This window comes from Pongo pygmaeus, chromosome 11 (assembly GCF_028885625.2).
Source record: "Pongo pygmaeus isolate AG05252 chromosome 11, NHGRI_mPonPyg2-v2.0_pri, whole genome shotgun sequence".
Classification (NCBI taxonomy): domain Eukaryota; kingdom Metazoa; phylum Chordata; class Mammalia; order Primates; family Hominidae; genus Pongo; species Pongo pygmaeus.
Window position 1 is genome coordinate 101,340,999 of NC_072384.2, and position 27,120 is coordinate 101,368,118.

Here is a 27,120-nt window from a genome sequence, read left to right on the forward strand (position 1 = left end):
ACACAGTGATTAATAAGCATACAAGTTTTAGTGCTTTCTCTGTTAATTCTTAGTAGTCTACATTGTAGGATCTCTTTGAGAGCACAGCTAGTTTTGTTCTTAGAGACACCCTCAGCACCTAGAATGATGCCAGACACTTAGTAGGTATTCAATGAATGTCTACTGGATAAATGCATGAATTAGACTAAGTACACATAGACTCAAAAGAAATATACAAAGTATGTTTTCAAACTGATTTTCGAACCCAGCAAGGGCTGTAAACATTCATTGTAAGAAGTTGATCAAACAGGAATTTACTCTGCTGCACTTTTTTTTTTTTTTTGAGACAGGGTCTCATTGTGTTACCCAGGCAGGAGTGCAGTGGTGCAATCATGGCTCACCACAGCCCCAACCTCCCGGGCGGGCTCAGGTGATCCTCCCACCTCAGCCTCCCAAGTAGCTGGAACCACACGCTCAAGCCACCACACCTGGCTAATTTTTGTAATTTTTGTAGAGACAGAGTCTCACCATTTTGCCCAGGCTATTCTGCTGCATTTTTAACATTTTCAACAATAATTCCTTCATTTAGACCATCATCTCCTCTCAATTGAGCCTTTGCTCAATTTTCAGACCCAGCATTAATCTCAAATCTTCCTTCTGCAGTTCCAGCTTGAAGTCTTCCTTTTGTTCTCATCTTTAACCTATAAGCAACATTTTTATTATACATTATATTTTACATTGTTCTTATTGCAGAATTTATCATTATTATGCATAAATAGTAATCAAAGGGAATATTTTCCCAGTTATTTGGTATCATCATTTAAGTGAATCTTCCAGATAACTCAACTCTTTAAGAATTAAACCTTTTAAAACATTTGAATCATCTTTCACAAAAAGCCTTCTAAAATGCATTAAATATTTTTCTCCCTCTTAAAACAGCATGCACAGAACATTCTTTAACCTTTTTCTGACTCAAGCTGTGACCGAAAGCATCCGTTATTGCACTGGTCCATGGCAGAGAGATGCCATGACAGAAAATGATTTTTCTGTCACTTTCATCACATATTATTTTTGCTTCATTCATCACCAGCTGCCACTTCTTATTCCTGATCCAGCTCTGGAAGCTCCTAATTCTCAGCTTGTCATAATGTAGGAAACCAGCCAAATGAACTTGTTAACATTTGTGATGAAAATAACTAGACCCCAAGGATCTTACAAACAAACTGAGTTAGTTTAGTGACACCTTTTTTGTACACTCAAATGCCTCTTTTTCTTTTTCTTTTTCTTTTTTTTTTTTTGAGATGGAGTCTTGCTCTTGTTGCCCAGGCTGAATTGCAATGGCGCGATCTTGGCTCACTGAAATCTCTGCCTCCTGGGTTCAAGCAATTTTCCTGCCTCAGCCTCCTGAGTAGCTGGGATTACAGGCACACGCCACCATGCCTGGCTAATTTTTTATATTTTTAGTAGAGAAAGGGGTTCACCATGCTGGCCAGGCTGGTCTCGAACTCCCAACCTTAGGTGATCTGCCTACCTCAGCCTCCCAAAGTGCTGTGATTACAGGTGCCTCTTTTCCTTAATAATCCCTAATTCTTGGCTAGGTTGTTGGGTAAAAGTTATTTCCTGATAAACAAGGCATTACCTTATATATATTATCAATAAAATTATATGTATAAATACATGGAAATGCATGCATAGTATTGCATTATTCAATAAGAGTTTTACAGCTGAATGTCCCTCTTAGGAATTCCTTGAGGACAAAGACTCTTATTTCTTTTTTTTCTCTTTTTCTTTTTTTTTTTTTTTTTTTTTTGAGCCTGTTTCCCAGGCTGGAGTACAGTGGTGTGATCTTAACTCACTGCAACCTCCACCTCCCAGGTTCAAGCAATTCTTCTGCCTCAGCCTCCAGAGTAGCTGGGAATACAGGCATGCACCACCACGTTCGGCTAATTTTTCTATTTTTAGTAGATGGTTTCGCCATGTTGGCTAGGCTGGTCTCAAATTCCTGACCTGAAGTGATCCATCTGCCTTGGCCTCCCATAGTGCTGGGATTACAGTCGTGAGCCACTGTGCCTGGCCTCTATTTCTTTATGTAGTACCTGGCACATAGTAGGAGCTCAAAAATGTTTGCCAATGAATGGATATTATAGCGTAGCCTTCTGGTGTGACAGAAATTATTTTTTAAATTTATTTGCTAGATTATGCAACAAAGCAAAACCCTTTCTCTGCAAAATTAAAAATATTAGCCAAACACAGTGGCACATCCCTGTAGTCCCAGGTACTCAGAAGGCTGACACAGGAGGATTGCTTGAGGCCAGAAGTTTGAGGCTGCAGTGAGGTATGATCATGCCACTGCACTCCAGCTTGGGGGTGACAGAGTGAGACTCCATCTCTGAAAAAAAAAAAAAAAAAAAAATGGCCGGGCACAGTGGCTCACGCCTGTAATCCCAGCACTTGGGGAGGCCAAGGTGGGTGGATCACCTGAGGTCAGGAGTTCAAGATCAGCCTGACCAACATGGTGAAACCCCATCTCTACTAAAAATACAAAAAATTAGCTGGATGTGGTGGCGGGCTCCTGTAATCCCAGCTACCTGGGAGGCTGAGGCAGGAGAATCGCTTGAACCCAGGAGGTGGAGGTTGCAGCGAGCCAAGATCGTGCCATTGCACTCTAGCCTGGGCAACAGGAGCAAAACTCCATCTCAAAAATTAATAAATAATAAAAATAAAATAAAATAAAATAAAATATTTGCTCACTTGCACTTAACCATGGGGGAAAACTTTTGGGAAAAGGTGAAATGGAAGTTGTCAATATAACTTCTAAGCTCCAAGTGTAGGACCTTTCCTTTTTCCTTCCACTATATTCCCAGAGGCTAAATCAATGCCTGGTACATAGTATTTAATTTATTTAGCACCTACTATATGCCAGGCATATTATTCAGAGATAGGGTCTCACTCTGTTACCTAGGCTGAAGTGCAGTAGTGCGATCAAGCTTACTGCAGCCTTGAACTCCTGGGCTCAAGCAATATGCTCACCTTGGCCTCCTGAGCAGCTGGGACTACAAGTGTGCACTACCCCACTGAGCTGATTTTTAAAAATTATTTTTGTGGAGACACGGTCTCATTATGTTGCCCAGACTGGTCTTGAACTCTTGGCCTCAAGTGTTCCTCCCACCTTAGCCTCCCAAAGTGCTGGGATTACAGGTGTGAGCCACTTTGCCTGGCCATGCCAGGCATATTCCAAAGATTAATTTGTGTAATAATTCTATGAGGTTGGGACTATTACTGTCATTCCCTTTTTACAGGTGAGAAAATTGAGACACAAAGAGGAAACTTACCCAGAAGTTCACACTGCTAGTGAGAGGCAGAGCTGGAATGCAAACCCAGAACTAGTTCCAGAGGCAGTACTATTAATCCTTATGTAATAGTGCCAGATATATTTCTGGAAATGACTTAGTTAACTACTAATTTCTGCACCTTGCTTTGCTTGTGAAGTCTGTTGCTACAAATCTACAGTTGACTACTTCTATAGAAACCCAGCTGTCTTAGTCTGTTTTGTACTGCTATAAAAGAATAACTGAGACTGGGTAGTTTATAAAGAAAAGAGGTTTATTTAGCTCATGGTTCTGCAGGCTGTACATGAAGCATGGCACTGGCATCTGCCTGACTTCTGGTGAAAGCTTCAGGTTGCTTCCACCCATGGTGGAAGGCAAAACGCTTCTCTCATGGTGAGGGAAGAAGAAACAGTGAAAAAGGGGAAAGTGCCAGGCTCTGTTTAACAACCAGCTCTTGTGGGAATTAATAGAAGAAAAACTCCCTCACCGCTAAGGGAAGGCATTAATCTATTCATGAGGTATCTACCCCCATGACCCAAATACCTTCCATGAGGCCCACCTCCAACATGGGGATCAAATTTCAACATGAGGTTTAGAGGGGACAAATAAATATCCAAACCATAGCACCAGCATATTAGAATTAGGTGTTTATTTATTCTTCTCAAGAACGTATTTTTTTTTTATTGAGATCATCCTGGCCAACATGGTGAAACCCTGTCTCTACTAAAAATACAAAAATTATGGCTGGGCGCGGTGGCTCATGCCTGTAATCCCAGCACCCGAGGCGGGTGAATCACGAGGTTAGGAGTTTGAGACAAGCCTGGCCAACATGGTGAAACCCTGTCTGTACCGAAAATACAAAAAATTAGCTGGGCATAGTGGTGGGCACCTGTAATTCCAGCTACTTGGGAGGCTAAGGCAGGAGAATCACTTGAACCCAGGAGGCAGAGATTGCAGTGAGCCGAGATCGTGCCACTGCACTCCAGCCTGGGTGACAGAGTGAGACTCTGTCTCAGGAAAAAAAAAAAAAAATTAGCTGGGCGTGCTGGCGCGCACCTGCAGTCCCAGCTACTCAGGAGGCTGAGGCAGGAGAATTGCTTGAATCCGGGAGGCGGAGGTTGCAGTGAGCTGAGATCATGCCACTGCACTCCAGCCTGGTGACAGAGCGAGACTCCATCTCAAAAAAAAAAAATAATGTATTCTTTTTAAATTAAATTTATTTATATATTTTTTTTGAGACAGGGTTTCACTCTGTCATCCAAGCTGGAGTACAGTGCTGTGCTCATGGTTTACTGCAACCTCAACCTGCCTGGCTCAAGTGATCCTCCCACTTCAGCCTCTTGAGTAGCTGGGACCACATGTATGCATCACTACACCTGGCTAATTTTTAAATTTTTTGTAGAGACAGGCTCTCCCTGTATTGCCCAAGCTGATCTTGAACACCTGGGTTCAAGTGTTCCTTCTGCCTTGGCTTCCCAAAGTGCTGGGTTTATAGGCATGAGCTACCATACCCAGCCAAGAATATATTCTACCAGAATGTCAGAAGAGTTGAGGCAGGATGTGTGGCTAAGAGAGTAGATATAAAGTCATTGCTGTGGCTATTAATTCTCCACTTCCCAAGTCACCCACTGTGATATAAGGAAAAGCATTAGATAAATTCTTGGCATCCTGTCCTAGTTCTGTCACTAGCTAGTTGTGAGATGTCTCAATTTATTAACTCACTTTAAGCCTCAGATTCTTCATCTGAAAATTGGGTTGTGGTTGACGGAGTGAGAAAATGTTTGGATTAGATCAGTTGTTCTGAATCTTAACTGTACATTGAAATCACACGGGGAGCTTTAAAAACTACCAATCCCTGAGTCTCACTCTCAGATATTTTGATATAATTAGTCTGGAATGGTACCTGGCCACTGAGGTTTTTGCAGCTCCTTGGGGACAGTCTAATGTGCAGCCAAGGTTTACAACCAGTGAATTTGATGAAAACGTGAACATTTGTTGCTACTTTGTTAAGTGTGGAAAGAGAAAGTCAGAGAGGCTTAAGCAATACTGCCCTTGGACCCAGGCACTGGGGGTCCTGTTGTGGGCCCTGATTTAGAAGGGCCTTGCTCCGCCTCTTCTTGGGCTGTGCCCTTCCCTCAGGTGAGGAGAATCATCAGAGGTGGGAGGAGTCTGCAAGGTCAAGAGGACATGCCCACACCGAGACCCTCTGTTTAAAATCCTCTTTGGGGCTGGGTGTGGTGGCTCTCGCCTGTAATTCCAGCACTTTGGGAGGCCGAGGTGGGCAGATCACTTGAGGCCAGGAGTTCAAGACCAGCTTGGCCAACGTAGTGAAACCCCGTCTCCACTAAAAATACAAAAATCAGCCAGATACGGTGGTGCGCGCCTGTAATCCCAGCTATTTGAGAGACTGAGGCAAGGGAATTGCTTGGGCCTGGGAGGCAGAGGTTGCAGTGAGCCAGGATTGTGCCACTACACTCCAGCCTGGGTGACAGAGCGAGACTACGTCTCAAAAAAACAAAAACAAAAAACCCTCTTTGGGTACCCAAGACCTGAAGTTCTCTACTCAAAGAGCCCTGAGCCTCCCACCAGGGCCTACATTGGCCTCTTCTCCAAGTCCATACCCCAGGGACAAACTGTGCTGCAAGTATGCACATCTCTAAGCCCAAGGGGTGGCTGATTGTAAGAGGATGTAAATGGAAAGTGGACTGCAGGTGGGAGTGTCAACATAGACGTATACAGTCATTCTTTGAGGGCTGCTGAAGCCAAAGGATAAGGATGGCACAGTGGGTAGGGGGTTAAATGCCTGCCCCTACTGGTTTGCCAAATGGGATGACAACATGGGCTTCCAATGTGAGCCAGAAAAAGCCCTCAGGGAACGACATATGGATATGCTGGGTTAGAAGTCATACTGGTGTGTGTTGAAGTGGTAAGAATCAGTGGGCATGCAAGGTGGGCCTGGGGTAAGTCCACTATGATGGTTCTACTGACAACCAGAAATGGCTTTCACTTGGGATAGGGTGGGTTGGAGGTGGTGATGGAGGTGCTAAGCTAGGTGTTCTTGAATAGTAGTTTCCAAATTAAGGACAGGTGCTGATCTGTAATAAAATTTTATTGGTGTACTAAAAAGATAAGAAAGGCCAAGAGAAGCAGTGGTCATGCCTGTAATCCCAGTGCTTTGAAAGACCTAGGCAGGAAGATCGCTTGAGGCAAGTTCAAAACCAGCCTGGGCAACATAGCAAGACTCCCTGCCACCCACGACCCCCGCTTCTACTATATATATAAATTTTTTTTTTTTTTTGAGATGGAGTCTTACTCTGTCTCCCAGGCTAGAGTGCACTGGCATAATCTAGGCTCACTGCAACCTCCGCCTCCCAGGTTCAAGCAATTCTCTGCCTTAGCCTCCTGAGTAGCTGGGATTACAAGCGCCCGCCATCACACCCGGTTAATTTTTTGTATTTTTAGTAGAGATGGGGTTTCACTATCTTGGCCAGGCTGGTCTTGAACTCCTGACCTCGTGATCCACCCGCCTCGGCCTCTCAAAGTGCTGGGATTACAGGCATAAGCCATTGCGCCGGGCCACAAAATTTTTTTTAAAGAATTAGCTGGGCATGATGGCACCTGTAGTGGCACACCTAGCATGGTGGCATGCTAGGACCTGTAGTCCTAGCTACTCAGGAGGCTGAGGCAGAAGGATCACTTGAACCCGGGAGGTTAATGCTGCAGTGAGCTGTGATCAGGCCACTGCACTCCAGCCTGGAGTGAGACCCTGTCTCAAAAACAAAAAACCAAACTTGGATAACTGACAAAAGAGTTTAGGATTGAATTACATGGAAAAACCAACAAAACAAGACAATTATTAACTCCAGAAAAAACTAAAAGTTGTGTGGGAAAGGAAAAGTAATCATAGTTTGGTACATAACTTGGCTGTGACTACCGTTTACATGATTATAATAGCATATATACTGAAGATTAGTCAAACAGAATATAACTATCTTGGGAAGATGGAGAGATTTAAAAAAAAAAAAAGGTTGGGGGTGAATATGGGGTGAAAGTAATGGAGAAAAAGAGCTAAAGTCTCCTCTTGTGTCTCAGCACTCCACCCAAGGTAGAGCCTCTGGATGGAAGAAGGAATCTCCCACCTCTCCACCACAGTCCCCCAGGATTTACCTTCAGCATCAGGTAGCTAGAGGCAAGATGAGAAATGCTGATATGCTGGTCTCTGACTGGGAGCTGTGGGAAGAGAGAGGTTCTTAGTTGCAGCAGTCTGGAGTGGAGTCTGTCTTGCTGAACAAAGGGAGAGGTTTGGTTTAAATACCACAGACTGACTCTCACATTCTGATGCAAGAGTTTTCATAGATTTTTTGGAACAGGTGTTTCTTCATTTGCTGTTTGCCCTTAGGACCATTTCAGAGGCTTTAAATGGTTAATGGTTGTTGTTTTAAATAATTTTCAGTTTCACTAGGGGTGAATCCCGAGCTCTTCATGCCGTCCTGCGGTTAGTCTCTCTTGGTATTATTCTTCACCTTTCCTTTGAGTTTAAAATTATTTCAAGAAAAGTTAAAGCTCTTTAAGAATCACAATAAAGTAGTTATTAGGAATAAATAAAAAAGTAGCGGGGCGCGGTGGCTCACGCCTGTGATCGCAGCACTTTGGGAGGCCGAGGCGGGCAAGGATCACTTGAGGCCAGCAGTTGGAGACCAGCCTTGCCAACATGGTGAAACCCCATCTCTACTAAAAATACAAAAAAAAAAAAAAAAAAAAAAATTAGTCGGGCGTGGTGGCCTGCGCCTGTGGTCCCCGCTACTTGGGAGGCTGAGGGGGTTGGATGGCTTGAGCGCGGGAAATCCAGGCTGCAGTGAGCCGTGATGGCGCCACTGCCTTCTAGCCTGGGCGACAGCGCGAGACCCTATCTCAAGAAGTAAAACAAAAAACGAAAACATACACACAAAAAACCACAAAGTGCGTTCACGTTTGCTATGACTCCCAGACATCAATCGTAAACACTCGAGCCGGGCGCGGTGGCTCACGCCTGTAATCTCAGCACTTTGGGAGGCCGAGGCGGGCGGATCACGAGGTCAGGAGTTCGAGACCATTCTGGCCAACAGTGAAACCCAGTCTCTACTAAACACAAAAATTAGCCGGGCGTGCTGGCGCGTCCCTGTAGTCCCAGCTACTTGGGAGGTTGAGGCAAGAGAATCGCTTGAACTAGGGAGGCGGAGGTTGCAGTGAGCTGAAATTGCGCCACTGCACTCCAGCCTGGGCCACAGAGCGAGACTCTGTCTCAAAAAAGAAGGAAAGAAAGAAAAAAAAACCACTCGCAGTGTTTACTCCTAACGCGTGGAACTTGTGTCGACATCCACCCTCGGTTACTGCATACTCAGTCACACAAGCCATAGCAGGAAACAGCGAGCTGGCAGCCTCACCGACGAGCTGGCAGCCTCACCGACGAGTCTCAACTAAAAGGGACTCCCGGAGCTAGGGGTGGGGACATGGCCTAACACAGTGAGTGCCGGCTATTGGACTTTTGTCCAGTGACAGCTGAGACAACAAGGACCACGGGAGGAGGTGTGGGAGAGAAGCGCCGCGAACAGCGATCGCCCAGCACGAAGTCCGCTTCCAGGCTTTCGGTTTCTTTGCCTCCATCTTGTGTGCGCCTTCCCGGCGTCTAGGGGAGCGAAGGCTGAGGTGGCAGCGGCAGGAGAGTCCGGCCGCGACAGGACGGTACGTGCCCCGCGCTCGACCCCCGCGCTGGCGGCGCCAGAGCTGTCCCAGACCCCAAGCCCCGACGCCCGGCCCTGAGTCAGAGTTGCAGCAGGCCCTGCGCCGCCGCACCCCGCGTCCCACACCCCGCCGCTCCTCACAGCCCTGCGCTCCGGGAAACTGCAGGTGGCCGGCAGTGGCCAGGGGATGGCGGGGGCGCTTCTGGAACCTGACTCAGTTCTGTAGATTCCTTATCTCGGTTGTTTACCGCGGGCTTTGCGGAAAGCCCCCGCTTCCGCTTCCGCCCGGCTCCGAACCCCCGAAACCCCGAACCCCTTCTACCCGCAACTCCGCCCCGGATTCCCAGAAAGGGGCCACCTGGGCCACAGCGGTACAAGCTGCACCCCGATGGACAGGAAGTAACCCTTGGCCAACTCTGGCCGCCCCCTGCAGCCGCAGCCCCAGAGGCCCCCCCGCGAGCTTCAGTGACGGGTCCTCAGCGTCGTGTAAACTTTGCTTAAAATGATCTTGAGAGTTCAATTCTTGGGGTGAACTGTTAAGAAGATCTGGCATTTTTCCTTTCGAAAGTTGTTGGGAACGTGGACTTTCCCAACAATTGTGTGTGCGCTCGATCTCACTCAGTGGGAGCCTCCGCCCTGGAGGGAATTTCACAATAGCCTGGTCAGGGCGGTTATTTTCCAGAGCAGTTTAATGTCTGTTTTGCCCAAGTGCAAGGAAAGCTTGCCTTGGAAAAGCTGGGAATGCTTGACTGATGAAAAGTTTTTAGAGCCTTTTGAAATGAACCTGTTTCTGCCACTTTTCCACCGCTTCAAAAGGACTGGGAAATGTAAAATGGCTTCAAGATGTTCTTGCTTGAGGGTGTCCGGATTTGGACAGAAGGCCATGTTCTTTTAATATTAACAGTGGCACGCAGTAGAACAAAGGCCACTGAAATTCAGAATCAGTTTTTGGCTCCACGGAGCAGGGAGTAAATTCAAGGACGCCAGAGGTCTTGCGAATATTTTAATTGGTTGACATTTGAAATTTGTTCTTAAGCAGTGAGGGGTGGAACCAGTAGGGGGATAGCGTATAGCATAAGTAAAGCTTTTTGGACATCAACAAACTGCGATAATCTAGAACAGACAGCGGGCTCTGGAAGGTTTGACCTGCTTTAGAGAGAGATATTTCAGATAAGAGGAACGGAGTTTTTGGCACTTTTCGGTTTGGTGATTCCCCTAAATAACCTTACAAAAGTTTCGTTGAACAAAAAACCTGGCTCGAGCTCCAAGATCTTTTTTTTTTTTTTTTTTTTTTTTTTGAGACAGCGTTTCACTCTTGTTGCCCAGGCTGGAATGCAATGGCACCATCTCTGCTCACCGCAACCTCCGCCTCTCGGGTTCAAGCGATTCTCGTGCCTCAGCCTCTCAAGTAGCTGAGATTACAGGCATGCACCACCACGCCCGGCTAATTTTGTATTTTTAATAGAGACGGGGTTTCTCCATGTTGGTCAGTCTGGTCTCGAACTCCTGACCTTAGGTGATCCGCCCGCCTCGGCCTCCCAAAGTGCTGGGATTACAGGCGTGAGCCACCGCGCCCGGCCCAACTCCAAGATCTAAACAAAAAAGACTAGATTGAAAGGGAGTTTTTAATGTTTACTGTTTGCTTTACATACATTTTCTTGTTTTGTTAATACTTGTTTTACTTACAGCTTTTGGGTCAAATGTCCTCGTTAAAATGGCTTTCTCTAGCGACTTTATGTTTTACGTTTCTGTTTGTAACTGACATTTGACCTTCTTTTAACACGGTATTACTTGCCTCCTTATACCGGTTTCCAAGGTGAAGCCATTTGCAGGGTCGCTGGGTTTCCCCCTCCCCCTGAAAGTCTTGCGCGACCCGGGGTGGGCGGGATAGCGTGCAGTTTTTTGAGCCTTGGGCTGGGGGCCTCCAGGAAGCTGAAGCGGAAATTGCCTAGGCCCCTGGGGCATTGGCGGTCCTACCGCAGCTCCTAGTAGGTGGTGGGGGCGCAGCGGCGGTCCCCACTCAGTCCTGGTGGGGCCGCACGTAACTGTCCTGAGCTATGCATAAGCCCTTTGACCACGCATGGAGAATTTTACCACCCAGAGACACGCGAGTGGCCCTGTGCAAGTTTCAACTGCGCGGGGGCGGGGAATTCCGCAGACAGGATTCGAGAATTTATGTCTTGTGTGGTAACATTTCAGCCGGTGGGCGGCGGGGATTAGGCGTGAAGCGGTTCAGCAGGCAGAGGTTCTCCGACGCCCTCCGGCGAAGCCACCTGTTGATGCTTTTGACTTTCTGTCCTTGTTCCTCGTCCCATCTGGAGCATTTCCAATTCTGGTTTTGCGGAGCAGCAGGTCTGAGCTTGTCCGGCGAGGGTGGGAGTTGGTCCCGGCGGAGATCCAGTGGGAAGAGCCGGCGGCTGCCCGGGCGTGAGTAGACCGAGAATCCTGCCCGATCCCCGCCCCTGGGCTGGTGTCGCCCTGGGCTCCTGGGACGTCGGGGCACTGTCCCCCGATACTGGCAGAAAAGGATTGAGTCCTCGCTTTTGGCCCTAGGTCTCCTTGAGCCTCCAGAGGACTCACAACACTCCGGGGCATGTTGCTCTTTCAAATACCAGGAATGGACTCTGGGGAATGGGGCACCCTTGAAGTCTGATTATTTCTTCCCTGTAGAGCCCCAGGGGCTAATTAAACTCGTGTTTATGGACTCCAATGCCTCCTTGCCTTTAATTCAGTATAATCCTACCAACATTTATTGAACTTCTCTGGGCCAGGCAGAGTTCTGGGTGCCGAGGACATAGAAATGGATCTAAACTTGGTTCTTGTCCCCATAACCTCACAATGTGGTTGAGGAAGACTCAGCAGTTACCTACACAGGTAACTTCGAGTCAAGACAGTTTAGACAAGATCCACTGACAGCCTGACTGGAGGAAGCCTGTGGGCCATGGTGGGGCAGTTATGACACCATGGGTTCTTTTTATTTGTTTTGTCTTTTCTTTTAGTATGCCCAGGTAACTTGCAGAACCCAGTCGTTCTTTCTTACTATAGATTGGTGAGGTGAAAAGCACTATCATTATTGGAATGCCCTGTCTCTCCCTTATACTCTCCTCCTGTCATCTCCCCTCAGAAGACTTGACACCCCACCCTGGTGCCCTTTCTCTGTACTTTCATATGCTCAGCGGCTGTCTTTGCACTTGCTTCAGGATTGTACCTAACATTCTGTACTGTAATGCATTTTCTTCAGACACTCTTCAGTCAAGTTGTATTATAATTATCTGAGTTAAAATACATGCAAAGTAAATAGAGAAAACCTCCGGGGGTTCATTCCCTAGAGATAACCAAAGGTTTCAGTTTAATGTTGTTTTTTTTTTTTTTCACACGTGTGCTCTCAAATACAGTCTTTTACATATTTTTAAAAACGAACACTCATAATTTTTTTTGTTTATTTTCTAGTTTGCAAGATATTTCATTTTTTAAAATTGTGTTTATTTACAACCTGCTTTTTTCTAAAAAAGATTCAAGGTGGGGCCTTCTTTTCTTTTCTTTTTTTTTTTTTTTTTTTTGAGATGAGGTCTTGTTGCCCAGGCTGGAGTGCAGTGGTGATCATAGCTCACTTCAGCCTCTAACTCTAGGCTCAAGCAGTCATCTCATATCAGCCTCTGGAGTAGCTGGAACTACAGGTGTGTGCCACCACACCCAGCTACATTTTTTTTTTTTTTTTTGAGACGGAGTCTTACTCTGTCACCTAGGCTGGAGTGCAGTGGTGCTATCTCTGCCTCCTGGGTTCAAGTGATTCTCCTGCGAAAATTGCTTCCTTTTCTACACTTGTTCTGTATTTATGTTCCTTTGATGGTCTCCACTTCTAGCCACCTTCTTTTTTTGGCAATTTAAGTTTTTGGCCCAAATAGATAAACATCTTCTACATTATTTTTCTCTTATTCTCGATACTGGGTTGCCATCTTTGGTGATTTAGTACTTATTATGAAAGAGAGAAGCTAACCACTTGATACCACTTTCATCTGCATACTCAGGATCATTTGTATCTTCTGCAGTGAACTCTTCAGTTGAATAAATGAATCATTTATATGTATATTTACATACTTTTAAAAATGTAATTGAAAAATCCTCTCATAGTTACTTACTCCAAGGTTTAAAAATGCTTCCCAGGGTAATGAGTTTCTTTAGTCATGTGACTTTAGAAATGGGAACAAAAGCTTCCTTATCTACTTGTGAAATTCTTGAGTTTTTTCCTTGAACTTCCTTTTTTATCTTCCCTTTGGCTTATATATCTGTGTTTTTTGTTTGTTTTTACTTGCAGCTTTCAAAAGTAGTTTTCAAAGTCAATGAGATTGTTTAAAAGAGTAGGTACCTGACAGTTTCTTGCTTGAATACTATCTGGTGAGTGAACCAAATTCCCTGCAACAATAACCACAACTTTGAATCAAGAGTTAAGTGAAAAAAGTAACTCCTTCAGCATTTACTGAGCACCTGCTAGGGCTGAGGAATGGGAGCACGTAGATCTCCCTCTGCTGTCTGGAGCTCCCTTTCTGGTTGGAAACATAGAAGCAGCGTAAAAGTTTCTCCCAAAACCTTGGCCATGGTATGCTATTGAAACCCCATAGTTCAGATTTTATACTTGACTTGAGTTCTGTTCTAAGCCATGGCTGGATTATGTTAATCTGGCAAATAATTATAAGGCTGGATTATTTTAATCTGGTAAGTAATTATAAGGTTGTGCTCCGTGATGGAGCTATTAATAAAATATGTGGTAGCACAGGCAAGTTGTATATAGCACAAAGCTATACCTCCAGAGGAGACACTATATCAGTTGCTGTCTGCCTAGGCTTTCTGTAAACGTGCTGGCTATCGTTCAGCCTAAATGTAGAATGAATCTATCCCTTTAACCTGGGTCGTCACAAGGAATGTAAAGGAACCTAGAATGAGGACCCAGGCAAGAGATGAGAAACTAGGGGACAGATGAGTAGGTACCAGGGATGGTGATGAGACTGGAGCAAGTGGGGAATTTTTATTTTCTTCTCTACTTTTCTCTATTTTCCAGATTTTCTTGGAGCAAAAAGCAGGTAGTGCTTTTTACAGAAAATGAATGCTATATAAAAGTAATTTTAAGAACTTTATATATCCATAGTATTATGTACAATTCCTGACTTTGAACAGAGGTATCTCCCAAAGGGCGAAGTTTGGCCCTTTAGTTACAATGGAGAATCTGTTGTGTAAACTGAGCAAATATACCTGCCCAGTTGAAATTTAATTTAAGCCAATCTTGTCTAGATGAACTTAAGAGAATGTCTCCTAAATATTTTATTGCAGTAGTGTAGCATGATTGATAGTATGTTATTCTCTTGAATAGATGGGGTTGTTTCTTGAGCCACTTTTTATTCCTTTGATCAAAACCTTGAGGAGAAGGAATGCCTGTTTTCCTGACTGCTGTTGCATGAAGTTAGACATCCAGTTCCTCTAAAGGTGACATCAGATGGTTTAGATACCTAAAAAGAAGTGAGGCTAAGCCATAGGTCTTCTTCGTACTACCTGAAGTTGAGACCTGGTCTCTGAACTCAGTTATTGCTGAAGCATTAAAATCTGACATCTTGCTTAAACTCAGGCAGCTCGACCTGTTCCTCATTTTTCTCTATCAAATAAATTGAAACCTGGTAGTAAACTGATGATGAGTTCCAAACATCCACTTGGTTGGAGACATTGTATTCTCCCCACTCCCAATGAGGTCCTGCCAGTTTCCAGAAAGTTTTGCATAGGGGCTTACCCATCCTTTTAGAATTACATTGCAAGTCACTCTAAAGCAGTAGCATTGTTATCTCATGTAGTTGCAAAAGCTTCCTTTCACAAGCTCTTTCTTCTGGATCCAACAACCAGATTCCAAGTATGGTATCTTAACTACACCACCAGCTCCATCTTGCTTCATTGTATGTTATGAAGGGATGAGTAAGCATTACACATGGGCTGCAATGGTCCAATGATGACCAGTCTGTTCAAGACCCAAGAGGGCTGAGATCGGCAGCCTGGCCATTGTTTACCACAGCCTAATGAAGATGAGTAAAAGCCTATCTATCCCCAAGGACCTCCACATATGACAGTACTCAACTGAGTCTCACATAGGATAGAATAAGATAAAATGCTGGAAGAGAACACAAACAGTGCTACAAAGCAGGAAGAGATGACTTGATTTGGGGATCAATACAAGCTTATAGAAGAGACATCTTGAGAGATAAGATATAATTTCAGGTACAGACTGAGAGGAGGGAAGGGGCTTTCCAAATGGAGGCAAATGTTTGAGTGAAGTTGCTGGGACAGAAAAATACTGTCCAGGGAACATTGAGATATTTTTGGTTCAGAGTTAGATTATGGGTTGGGCTGAAGTGGGGATGATACTCTTAGTGCTTGAGCTATGTATCAGAAGTTTGTCCGTAGTATTATGCACAATTTCTGATTTTGAACAGAGCTATCTCCTGCAGGGCCGCTCTTGGCCCTTTAGTTACAGTGGGCAATCTGTTGTGTAAGCTGAGCAAGTATACCTGCCAAAGTGAAAATTTAAATTTAGTTAAAGGCACTACATCAACTGATTTAGCTCCCTTGCTCCTGGTGACTTTGCCCATGTTTCTATATCCAATAGATGATGATTTATGATCTTTTGATCTAGATGCTTTCTCATTTCTGATTCATTCTCATTTTCTGCAGCCTACATGTGTTAGGAACCAAGAAAGTTATTGGAGATAATGTCTGGTTGGAATTTGTGGGAGCTTCCCTGAGAGTCATGAAAAGTCTGTTCTGTCTTAGTCTGTTTTGTGCTGCTATAACAAAATACCCACAACCAGGTAATTTATAAAAAACAGAAATTTATTTCTCACAGTCTGGAGGCTGGGAAGTCCAAGATCAAGGTGCTGACATCTGGTGAGGGCTGCTCCCCGCTTCCAATCTGGTGCCTTGAACACTGCATTCTACGGAGGGGAGGAATGCTGTGTCTTAACATGGCAAAAGGTGGAAGGGCAAAAAAAGAAATAAACTCCCTTTATCAGCCCCCTTTATAAGGGCATCTAATCCTATTCAGGAGGGAGGTGCCTCCAGGGAATGATCACCTCTTAAAGGCCCCACTTCTTAATCCTATCATATTGGCAACACCTGAACTTTGGAGGGGACATATTCAAACCATAGCAGCCTCATCAAATAATTTTATAAAATATGACTTCTAATTTTATGTCATTTTATAATTGGGATCATCTGTTGTTCTGCACACCAATGGAGGAGGAAGGTGAATTGTGTTATGTTTAGGATGAATGCACAAAACTTCTGTGAGATGGCCACATTCTACTTTACCCAGAATTGTGCAACCTCTTCTCCTTTTAGAAACTTCTGGATGACACTTTGTTTCATGTTCATATCTCCACTGGGGCTTCCCAGACACCTGAAAGTTCAGGTTTGCATGCTGCTTTCTGCAGCTGGCAAGACAGGTTTCTCCATTGCCGCCCAGTTTGTGGGGTTGCTAAGAAATTACATTTGCATTCACGTCGTGGCTCATTGGACATGACATTGCTTTCATGCCATACGATGACCTTGCTTCACATAGAGAAGCAGTAGAAAGAAGGGAATGTTAAGTACGTCTTTGGATGGCTTAGCTGGTCATGCTGCATGCTTTGCTGCTGATTACAGGGAACAATATGTGCCTTTGTTACCAGATAGTTTGGGGGCAGCGTTGGTGTTCTGTAAGAAAGGTTGAGAAGCCTGACTAAACTTTTTTTTTTTTTTTCTTTTATTATTATTATTATTATTATACTTTAGGTTTTATGGTACATGTGCGCAATGTGCAGGTAAGTTACATACGTATACATGTGCCATGCTGGTGCGCTGCACCCACCAACTCGTCATCTAGCATTAGGTATATCTCCCAATGCTATCCCTCCCCCCTCCCCCCAGCCTGACTAAACTTAACCACATTTGCTGACACCTGGTTAGGGCTAATGTGGGTACCAGGGAAGTGTGTTAAGTGCTTCAATAGAGGTGTTTTGTTTTGTTTTGTTTTTCGAGATGGAGTTTCACTCTTGTTGCCCAGGCTGGAGTGCAGTGGCGAAACCTTAGCTCACTGGCAACCTCCACCTCCCAGGCTCAAGAGATTCTTGTGCTTCAGCCCCTCGAGTAGCTGGGATTACAGGCATGCAGCACCACGGCCAGCTAGTTTTTGTATTTTTATTAGAGACAGGGTTTTGCCATGTTGGCCAGGCTGGTCTTGAACCCCTTGCCTCAAGTGATCCGCCTGCCTTGGCCTCCCAAAGTGCTGGGATTACAGGTGTGAGCCACCGCGCCTGGCCAGTTCAGGCATGAACTTTAGAAAGTTCACTTAGATGGAAGGTAGATTTGGAGAGGGTAAGGTCTGAAGCAGGGGGAACAGAATGGCTAGGGGAATGAGTTTGGATGAGAGACGGATGGTAGGCACCAGCACTTAAGGGACAGGTGCAGAAAGAGTATGCTGAGGAGTAGAAGAAAGTTAGAGAAGGGTCTGTGTAGAATATAGTGGTGTGAGCTCAGCCAAGGGAGAAGAGTTTCAAGGAGGGATTAATTAGCAGTGTCAGCTGGAGTTGAGCAGTCAGATGAAAGAGGACTTCCAAGTTTTTGGATGTGGCAACCAGGAGGTCACCAGGGCCTCAACAAGAGCTGTGTCATCAGGGCTGGGATACTAGCAGGGGCAAACGAGGCACTGGCTTCAGGACATGTAAGGGGGCGCTCAAAAAGTCAGTCATCAAGATAGATAATATTTTAATGCAATATTTTAAAAAACAGACATAAATGCCAAAAATTTATGATGAACAAAATACCAACATTTTAAATAAAGACAGCGTCAGTATTGCTGATTGTCCCTTTTGCCTCAGATTCCAGTATGGCTCAGGACTGAGTGTGGCTGTGTAGAGGAGATGGTGGGTGAGGGGATCCAGGTGGAGGCATGTTGAGAAGTGAATTGTGGTTGAAGAAACTGAAGCACTGAGTACAGACTGTTCCTTCACGAGGTCCCAGCTTTATGTGAAAGGGAATAAAGTGAAAGGATGGTCGGTCTAGGGGACCCTCAGGCTTTTTTGAGGATTTTGGCTTTATTTTTTAAGATGGAAGAGACTTGCACATGTTTATGAGCTGGGAGGAGCCGTCTCTGGAGGTAGAGAGGATGATGAGAGTGGACATAGGGGCTTAGTAGAGACAGGAGGGCACGCAGGGAGGCTTAGCTCTAGGCAAGCAGAGGGACAGGAGGGACCGGCTGGGGCAGTGGAAAGGTGGAAGGTGGCAGGAGTTTGTGCCTGATACATGGATGAGAAATGGCACTGGGGGTGGTGTTGGGATGAAAGAGAGTTGTGGAGTGTTGGAGGTTTCCCACACTCCTTGAAGGGTGTGGGAAAGGAGCTGAACAGAGTCTTCTTGTAAATTAAACTGTTGAGCAGCCGTAGGGGCCCAGCTCAGGAAACCACCAGGGTGTGGTGATAAGTAGTTTTCAGATTGTGTTATCTCTTCTCCCTTCCTTCAGAACTTGCTACTGGAGGTGTAGGAGTGGTAGAGGCTTCCTCATTAAGGCAGGGGTGCTGGAGTGATCAACCATCCCTGTTTGCCTGGGACTGAGGGGTTTCCTGGGACTCGGTCACCCTAGATGTTGCAGGGCTGGCAGTCAGGAGGGAAAAAGGCCAGATAATTGAAAATGCTGGCCAGAGTTTGTAGCATGCGCCGTCTGATTGTTGTACCTGAGCGAGTTAGAGAAAACGCCACACTTTGAGACGAATTAAGAGTCTGTTTATTTAGCCGGCGGCCAAGAGACGGCTAATGCTTAAAGTTCTCTCAGCCTCGAAGAAGGGGCTAGATTTTCTTTTATACTTTCGTTTAGAAAGGGGAGGGGGGTCTAGTTAAAACGATTTTACAGAAGTAAAGTAGGCAAAAAAGTTAAAAGGATAAATGGTTACAGGAAAGTAAACAGTTCCAGGTGCAGGGGCTTTAAGACTATTACAAGGTGATAGACGCGGGGCTTTGGGCGTTATCAATCCGACGAATTCCTGGGAACTGCGGATATTGCTCGCCACAGTATCTTATCAGTTAATTGCATTCTTGGATGTGCTGGGAGTCAGCTTGCACAAGTTAAGTCCTTGAGGAAGGGGCTGCTAGTGAAAGAGCCAAGATGGAGTCTGTCTGGCTCTCTTAGCTAAGGGAGAGTCAATTCAGGTGGAAACAAGGCTAAGTGATTAAAGGAAAGGGAGAGTCTAAAAACAGGGTTAGTAAAAACAAGGTTGGGCATTACATGATCCCTGGGTCTCCACTGTCAGAGGGTCTTTGAGCTCAGTTCTAGTGGCAGCCTCCTGATCCTCACTTCCCTGGCTGAGGCAAGGTTGTTGCAGCAGCCCCAGGAGTCTTTGTTAGAATCCCACCCCAGAGCTCCTTCCTCCAGTCCTCTCAGCAGTTTTGTTAGTTCCAGTATTAAGTGTAATTTCTACAAAAAATGCCTGGAGTATTTCTGTTTCCAGAACCGGATGCTCCTGTTAGCTAGTGTGTGAAAGATAACTCTGACTTGCCTAAGCTTTGTTGACGTTTTGAATAATAATTGGCGATAGTCTTATGACTTCTGCAAGAGAAATGAAACAGAAATTGGTCTCAGGTTTTAGTTGCTCTTGTTGTGAAGGTCAGGGACAGTTTGTACCAGGGTGTGGGTGTGGAAAAGAAGGGGAGATATAGTCATTAAATTAGAATATGCCTGTGAGGGGAGTTAAGGGGAATTCCTTTAAAATTCTAGAAAACACACACAGGTGCCAATTTTGTCTGGCTAGGGAAAGTGAACTGCTGAAAACACTGGGGGGAGAAATGAAACTAATGGTATCTTGATCAGTCAGGAGCATTGGGTATTTGAAAGCAGGGAAGAAAAATAATTGGATATTCCTTTGCCCCTTCATCTGAGTAAGGTGAAAGCAAGTGACTCTTCAGAAGAGGTGAATGGGACACTGAGTCCGGCAGCTCAGGCAGGGTGGAGTTGGTAACTGATGGGCACAAGTCCTTTTACTGGGCTCTAAAGAACTCATTCATCTGGGTTTGGTGGCTTACACCTGTAATCTCAGCATTTCAGAAGGCTAAGGCAGGAGAATCACTTGAGCCCAGGAGTTTGAGACCAGCCTGAGAAACACAGTGGGACCCTTTCTCTACAAAAAACTGAAGACCTTATGAGCTTCCCTAGTCTAAGAGTAATTTTTATGTTAATTTCTTGGCTTGGGCTTAAACCCCAACAAAGTGGTGATTATTCGGACCCCAGCCCTACCTCTCCCTAGTATGCTCTCCTTTCTCAAGTGCTCACCACCTCTAGCCACAGTGAACTGCCTCCAGCATACACACACGCTGATATTTTGTTGCATCTGAGTGGGCTGGCTCCACACGGGATCTGTAGTTTCCTTTTGATATTTTCTTTCAGTGTGCCAGATGCTACCACTGAGTAATCTAGATTTTGCTGCCAAACTCTACCCCCGTTAGCACAGAGGGAAGACAGTATGCCAGTACTCTTGCTGAGCGTGCGTGACTGGCAGAAAGCAGTCATGGGTTTAATGGTTGGAAGAAACAAACTGAGCAGATCATGTTTTTTAAAATGATTATCTCATTTTGTTAACTCTTGGTGGCATTGCTATATTGTTGATACTTATGAATTACAAAAGTTAGATGACTGTAAAAAAGTAGAGAATTAAGCATTTCATTTCTAGTAGTTCTGTTTGGTTCTTTTTCAAATATGTCAGTGAATTTGTATAATATCTCATTTCTTACTCTTGTGTTTAATGATTTTATTTTTGTGTTTTTATAATTCCTTCTACTGCATATATTTTATAGTTTAATTTATAATAACAACTGTTGACAAAATTGTGACTATTAATGAATACAGTAGAAAAGAACTTGGCCTCCTTTTCATGGAAGCTGATGATGAGATTAAAGCACTGTTGGCCTGTGAGTGGAGTATAGATTTGGGCTGTCCAGAACACATAAAATTTGTATTTATCTTTCTGATAAAAAAAAGTAAAATAGTCTGAGTGCCAATGTTTCCACTTTCATTGAGCACATTTAATTTTAGTAAATTTAACTTAGCAAATTTAATTTCTCCAGTTATTTACAAATAATCATATTTAAGTGAAGTTTGGATGAATGGGCAAGCCCATTTCAAATTTCTAACCTAATTTTTCCCCTTGTTTTCATATAAAATTTTTCTACTTATGTGTTTTTATTTTAAGATAGCTCAAATCTTTTGTGGACTGATACCGTATGTAGATAAATAAATGGATTCAGTGCTTCTTTCACTAAATACAGCTAGATAAATATATAAATATACTTGAACACGAATACAAAGCAACCATTGGCAATTTAGAGTTGGGTTGTGTTTCCACTTATTTTTTGTCACTAAATTTGATTTTAACCTGAAATATTGTCTTGTAGGAACAGATAAAGAACACAAGAGGTGATTTAACATAAGTTTTAGCTGTGAAACTTAGAGTAGATAGGTTAGCAACTTAAATTTTGAAAGAAAATAGGATGAGTTTCAATGGAAGAAGTTAAGAACACACCCATTGCATGAGCTCCTTACCCCTCCTACCCAGCCCCCTCCCAGGAGTGAGATCTTTCTCCAGATCCTCTGTAACTTCCTGATGTTCCACTGAGAACATCAGAAGCACTGATGGCAATTGCTGCCATGTAGCAGTGCATTGAGAGTCAGGGCCTCTGGCACCTCCATGGGGCTCAGGGTCTGAAAACGTGATCCAAACCTGACAACTTGGTAGCAGGCTCTGTGAGGATTCATGATGAAGTTGTGAAAAGGGCTTGGGGTCTAGGAGGATGGCAGCAGAGATTTCTGCCTCCAGGTGTGAGTGAGGGGCTTTTGAAGTAGGAGAGCAACTAGAAAAAAGGAGTGGCACAGGGACAGAAACTTCTTTTCCCCATTGTTTGTTCAAGGCCACGTGGGTGGAGTCATTGAAGTGGAGGTTTAACTCTGTGACACAAGTTTCCCTGGTTTAGTCAGGCTGTCTGTCATTGGGCTTTTCCCACTTCCTTCTACTACGTACTTCTTCCCTATTCCTCCTACTGAGGCCATTAAACCCTTAGTTGTAATTTTCCCTGAACATGCTTTACATTCTGATGAATTCTGAAAAAGAATGTGGGGTTTCCTTGCAGATGAGTTCATCTGTTGTTTCATTTCCTTTACAATGTAGGTTTTCTTCTCTGTCTCTTTGGGTTAGTCTGTTTTTGGCTCTGTCTACCAAGGATCCCTTTCTTAGTCTTCTATAGATCCCTTTCTATAGAACTTAATCTACTTAGGTCAGGGAGACCACCCAGAAAGAAAGAGCCCATACTTTCAATCTTAGGCATAAGTTAGCTTGATAAGATTTTCAGAAAAATTCCCTTTTAACCACAGAACACCCCCACTGGAAAGGATTCTGAAAGAAATGAAGTCAGACCTCAGAAATGAAGTTGACTGCCTGCTGGCTTTCTGTTGACTGGCCCGGAGCTGTACTGCAAGACCCTTGTGAGCTTCCCTAGTCTAAGAATAGGATGTCTGCTGAGGTCATCCATCAGGTTGAAGAAGCACTTGACACAGATGAGAAGGAGATGCTGCTCTTTTTGTGCCGGGATGTTGCTATAGATGTGGTTCCACCTAATGTCAGGGACCTTCTGGATATTTTACGTGAAAGAGGTAAGCTGTCTGTCGGGGACTTGGCTGAACTGCTCTACAGAGTGAGGCGATTTGATCTGCTCAAACGTATCTTGAAGATGGACAGAAAAGCTGTGGAGACCCACCTGCTCAGGAACCCTCACCTTGTTTCGGACTATAGGTAATTCATCAACTCTTCCTGAGGCTGGGTGGGTGGGAGGGAGTGAAGTGTCTCAGACTCTACTGAATGGCAGAAACGAGGATAATAAGAAGTGCAGCCATTTTACTGTCTCTGCCCACTTATCCAACTGCCAGATGATGTCACTTCATTCCTGTGAGCCCTTTAAATTCTTGAAACTTGCTTTCTTGCTTTCTTTTTCTTTCTTTCTTTTTTCTTTTTTTGAGACAGTCTCACCCTGTTGCCCAGGCTGGAGTGCAGTGGCGTGATCTTGGCTCACTGCAACCTCCACCTTCTGGGTTCAAGCGATTCTCCTGCCTCAGCCTCCCAAGTAGTTGGGACTACAGGAGTGCGCCACCATGCCTGGCTAATTTTTTTTGTATTTTTAGTAGAGATGGGGTTTCACCATGTTGGCCAGGCTGGTCTTGAACTCCTGACCTCAAGTGATCCACCTGCCTTGGCTTCCCAAAGTGCTGGGATTACAGGCGTGAGCCATTGCCTCCAGCTGAAACATGCTTTCTCAAAGGAATTGGGATCATATGCAGGTAGAAGGGACAGATGGTATGTGTTTGCCTGAAGGATAGAATGACAAGACGTGAAGAAGGATAGGAATGACTAAGAGCTAGTCATTCTTGCCAGCCTCTGACAATGTGATATCTGCAGCGGTGTTTACTAGTTCATTTTCTGTGAAGTCAGTCCTTGATAATTTGTGGTACAAAGAAAGGAAATAACAAGTCTGACAGTAATCTTCCTACCTTTGTAGAAACTCCATCATCCCTTCTGAATCCCTGTTGGCCCTACCCCTGCTGAGGAAGTTTATCAGGGTGGGCTCCCTTCCTGCACTTCCTGCCCTTGGAGACGTTGGAGAGCCCAAATTGAAAATCTCTTCAGTTAACCACATCTAAGTCCCTTCAGTCCAAAGAGGAAATGGCCACTGGAGTCTGCTTTAGTTCCCACAAGCTTTGGGTTGCTCCTTCCTCCTGTTCACATGTTAATGTCTTTAGAGGTTCAGAGGGGCATGGAAGCTACTGAGAGACTGAGTTCCTGGGGAAAGGAAGATAACTTGTAACCTTAAGTTGGTGTTTTCTTTTTTTTTTTTTTGAGACAAAGTCTCGCTCTGCAGCCCAGGCTGGAGTGCAGTGTTGCGATCTTGGCTCACTGTAACCTCTGCCTCTGGGTTCAAGTGATTCTCCTGCCTTAGCCTCCTGAGTAGCTGGGATTACAGGCACGCACCACTACGTCCGGCTAATTATTGTATTTTTAGTAGAAACAGGGTTTTGCCATGTTGACCAGGCTGGTCTTGAACTCCCAGCCTCAAGTGATCTGCCCTCCTTGGCCTCTTAAAGTGGTGGGATTATAGGTGTGAGCCATCATGCCCAGCCGGTGTTTTTTCGCTCGACCACCAGCCTTTTATTATGTTGATAATGTGTATTTGGAGATGATAATTATTATCAAGAACTATACTAAAGAGAGCTGAAAGCAGTGTGGGCTTTGGAAAGTATATGAGATTTGAACTTGGAAAGCCTGTTTTTTTGGTTTTTGGTTTTTGTTTGTTTGTTTTTGAGACAGGGTCTTGCTCTGTCATCCAGGCTGGAGTGCAGTGGCGTGATCATAGCTCATTGTAGCTGGAAGACCTGTTTCAAGCCTCAGATCTACCAATTATGGGCCAGGCAGGCTGGGCCAATCGCTAACTTTGTTGGGCCTCTGTTTTCCTACTTGTAAAGTGAAAAATAATAATACCCGACTTTACAAGGTTGTTGTGAGCATCAGTTGTAATAATTTACTATGTGAAGTACTTTTTAAACTGTGAAGCACTCTACAGATAGAAGGGATTATTATCATTGTTATTATTATTATTTTTTTAATCTTCCACTTATTCAGCCATCAGTTTTAATGTCAGTAATCTTCAGACTTTCCGGGAGGCACCAACTGAGTTTCAGTGAATAGGGCAATCTCTCCATTTCCCATTTCCTTGCTATGATGAGTGGAGATTCTTCAGGCGCTCTGTGAAGAGAGGGGGGCAGTTGAAGGGGAGTGCTAGATTTATTTATTCATCTGGTGAGTGGGCTTCATTGTGTATTGGCATGTGCTAAGTGTTTTGGTAAGCTCTAGGACAAAATGAAAAGTCTGCCATCCTCAAGAATCTGAGAGCCTAACTGGGAAAATGGCCTTGATGACAATGTCATGGTAACAATACTAACCACAAGGTGTCCTTAGGAGCCCCAGAAAAGTGCGGTTATTGGTTCCCAAAGTCTATTTCCTAGGGGGAGAAAAAATATATATATATATAGTGTTAGCTCCAGCCACCACTGAGTCAGGAGAGGCTTTCTAGGCAAAGACATCTAAGTTCAGAATCCTTGTGATCCAGATGCCTGTACCCTTTGAGTTCAGAGGTGGGCCAGGATATCTCAGGTATTTCTTTCCTTCAGCATCTTGCAATTCAAAATATGGTCCTTGAATCAACATCACCTGAGAGCTTGCTAAACAGATAAGACAAGGCTACTTCAAATTCTATTTCTGTCTTTTATGTTAGTCATTTGGGTTCTTAAGTCATTTCACTGTAACCTCTGGGGGAGCTAGGGGATTCTTTAAGGAAGTTTCCATTCTCTGAGTTGTTTTCAGAAACTTAGTTGGCAAAGGATGTACCATCTCCCATTAAACGGGCAAGGAAGAGTTCCCTTTTTTGAGTTCCCTTAAGATCTCTTCCTGGGGTGATCTAGGCTTGCTATTTTATGAGGGAGGGACACATTTACACAGGGGCAAGAACTATTCTTTTAATCCATTGTTGCATAGGGGAGGCGTGGGCACTTGGAGTTGTCTTAGGACTGATGTCTGAATTAACTAAATGAACTTGTCTGGTTTGCAGAGTGCTGATGGCAGAGATTGGTGAGGATTTGGATAAATCTGATGTGTCCTCATTAATTTTCCTCATGAAGGATTACATGGGCCGAGGCAAGATAAGCAAGGAGAAGGTGAGTTTTCTTCTTTTGGTTCATGGTCCCAGGAGCCTATCAGAAGTGGGAGCTACTCTTTTTGATACAGAGAGAGGGAAGCAGGCAGTCTGCCGCCACTATAGTGGGAGTCAGACATCTCAGGTGGCTTTTAAACAACATGAATGGGAAGAGAATTGGTTTATGAATTGAAGAAATAGGATAATAATATCTTCTGGTGTGGCCTTGGATGTTTCTTTCATCCTTGGATTTTATCCTTATTTCTGTAAAATTCATAGGTCTGGCTCATATGTTTTTCCCTCCCTGGTTTGATGGGGGTGTGGGGAAGACATCCCATCTGCTTGTGCTGGGTGGAAACAGGAAGGAGGTGCTAGTCCACTATAGTATCGCTCTCCTACTGCCATCTATTTCTCCTCAGCTGACTCAAGGTCATTGTGGGGTCTAGGCTGCATGTAGGAGTGGGGTGGGGGGAGGTTCTTGTGACTGGTGTGTCTGGGAAATGGTAAAAGTAGAGATTTAGAGTTGAAAACCAGGAGGTCGGGCGCAGTGGCTCACGCCTGTAATCCCAGCACTTTGGGGGGCCGAGGTGGGTGGATCACGAGGTCAGGAGATCGAGACCAACCTGGCTAACACGGTGAAACCCTATCTCTACTAAAAATACAAAAAAAGTAGCTGGGCGTGGTGGCGGGCGCCTGTAGTCCCAGCTACTCGGGAGGCTGAGGCAAGAGAATGGCGTGAACCTGGGAGGCGGAGCTTGCAGTGAGCTAAGATGGCACCACTGCACTCTAGCCTGGGTGACAGCAAGACTCCATCTCAAAAAAAAAAAAAAAAAAGGAAGAAAAGAAGACCAGGTAGTGGTGAAGATCTCGGGGATGTCATGATTGCTAGAAAAATATTTAAAATCCATGGCCAGGCACGGTGGCTCACACCTGTAATCCTAGCACTTTGGGAGACCGAGGTGGGCGGATCACCTAAGGTCAGGAGTTTGAGACCAGCCTGGCCAACCTGGCCAACCTGGTGAAACTCCATCTCTACTAAAAATACAAAAAATTAGCCAGGCGTGGTGGTAGGCACCTATAATCCCAGCTACAGGAGGTGGAGGCAGGAGAATCACTTGAACCCAGGAGGCAGAGGTTGCAGTGAGCCGAGATTGCACCATTGCACTCCAGCCTGGGCGATGGAGCAAGACTCTGTCTCAAAAAAAAAAATTTTTTTTAAACTCCAGTTGGCCTAGCACAATGGCTCATGGGCACAGTGGCTCATGCCTGTAATCCCAGCACTTTGGGAGGCTGAGCCGGGCAGA

The 27,120-nt window shown here is 44.7% G+C and overlaps 1 protein-coding gene across 10 annotated transcripts in view; it reads left to right on the forward strand.

Moving 5' to 3' along the window:
* The first annotated feature begins 8,559 nt into the window (after positions 1-8,559).
* Positions 8,560-27,120, forward strand: part of CFLAR (CASP8 and FADD like apoptosis regulator) — a 55,344-nt gene continuing 36,783 nt past the window's right edge. For 2 of the 10 annotated variants that reach the window (XR_010122946.1, XM_054476854.2), the window contains exons 1-3: positions 8,560-9,029; positions 22,452-22,869; positions 25,733-25,838. Coding sequence is in view for 8 of the 10 variants with exons in the window: in XM_054476854.2 (XP_054332829.1) it covers positions 22,589-22,869; positions 25,733-25,838 (387 nt within the window). In the remaining 2 variants the exon portion in view is untranslated. Of the gene's footprint in view, positions 9,030-9,108; positions 11,456-22,030; positions 22,245-22,451; positions 22,870-25,732; positions 25,839-27,120 lie in introns of those variants that run through there. The other 8 variants (XM_063648344.1, XM_054476857.2, XM_063648345.1 and 5 more) reach the window with 8 other exon arrangements.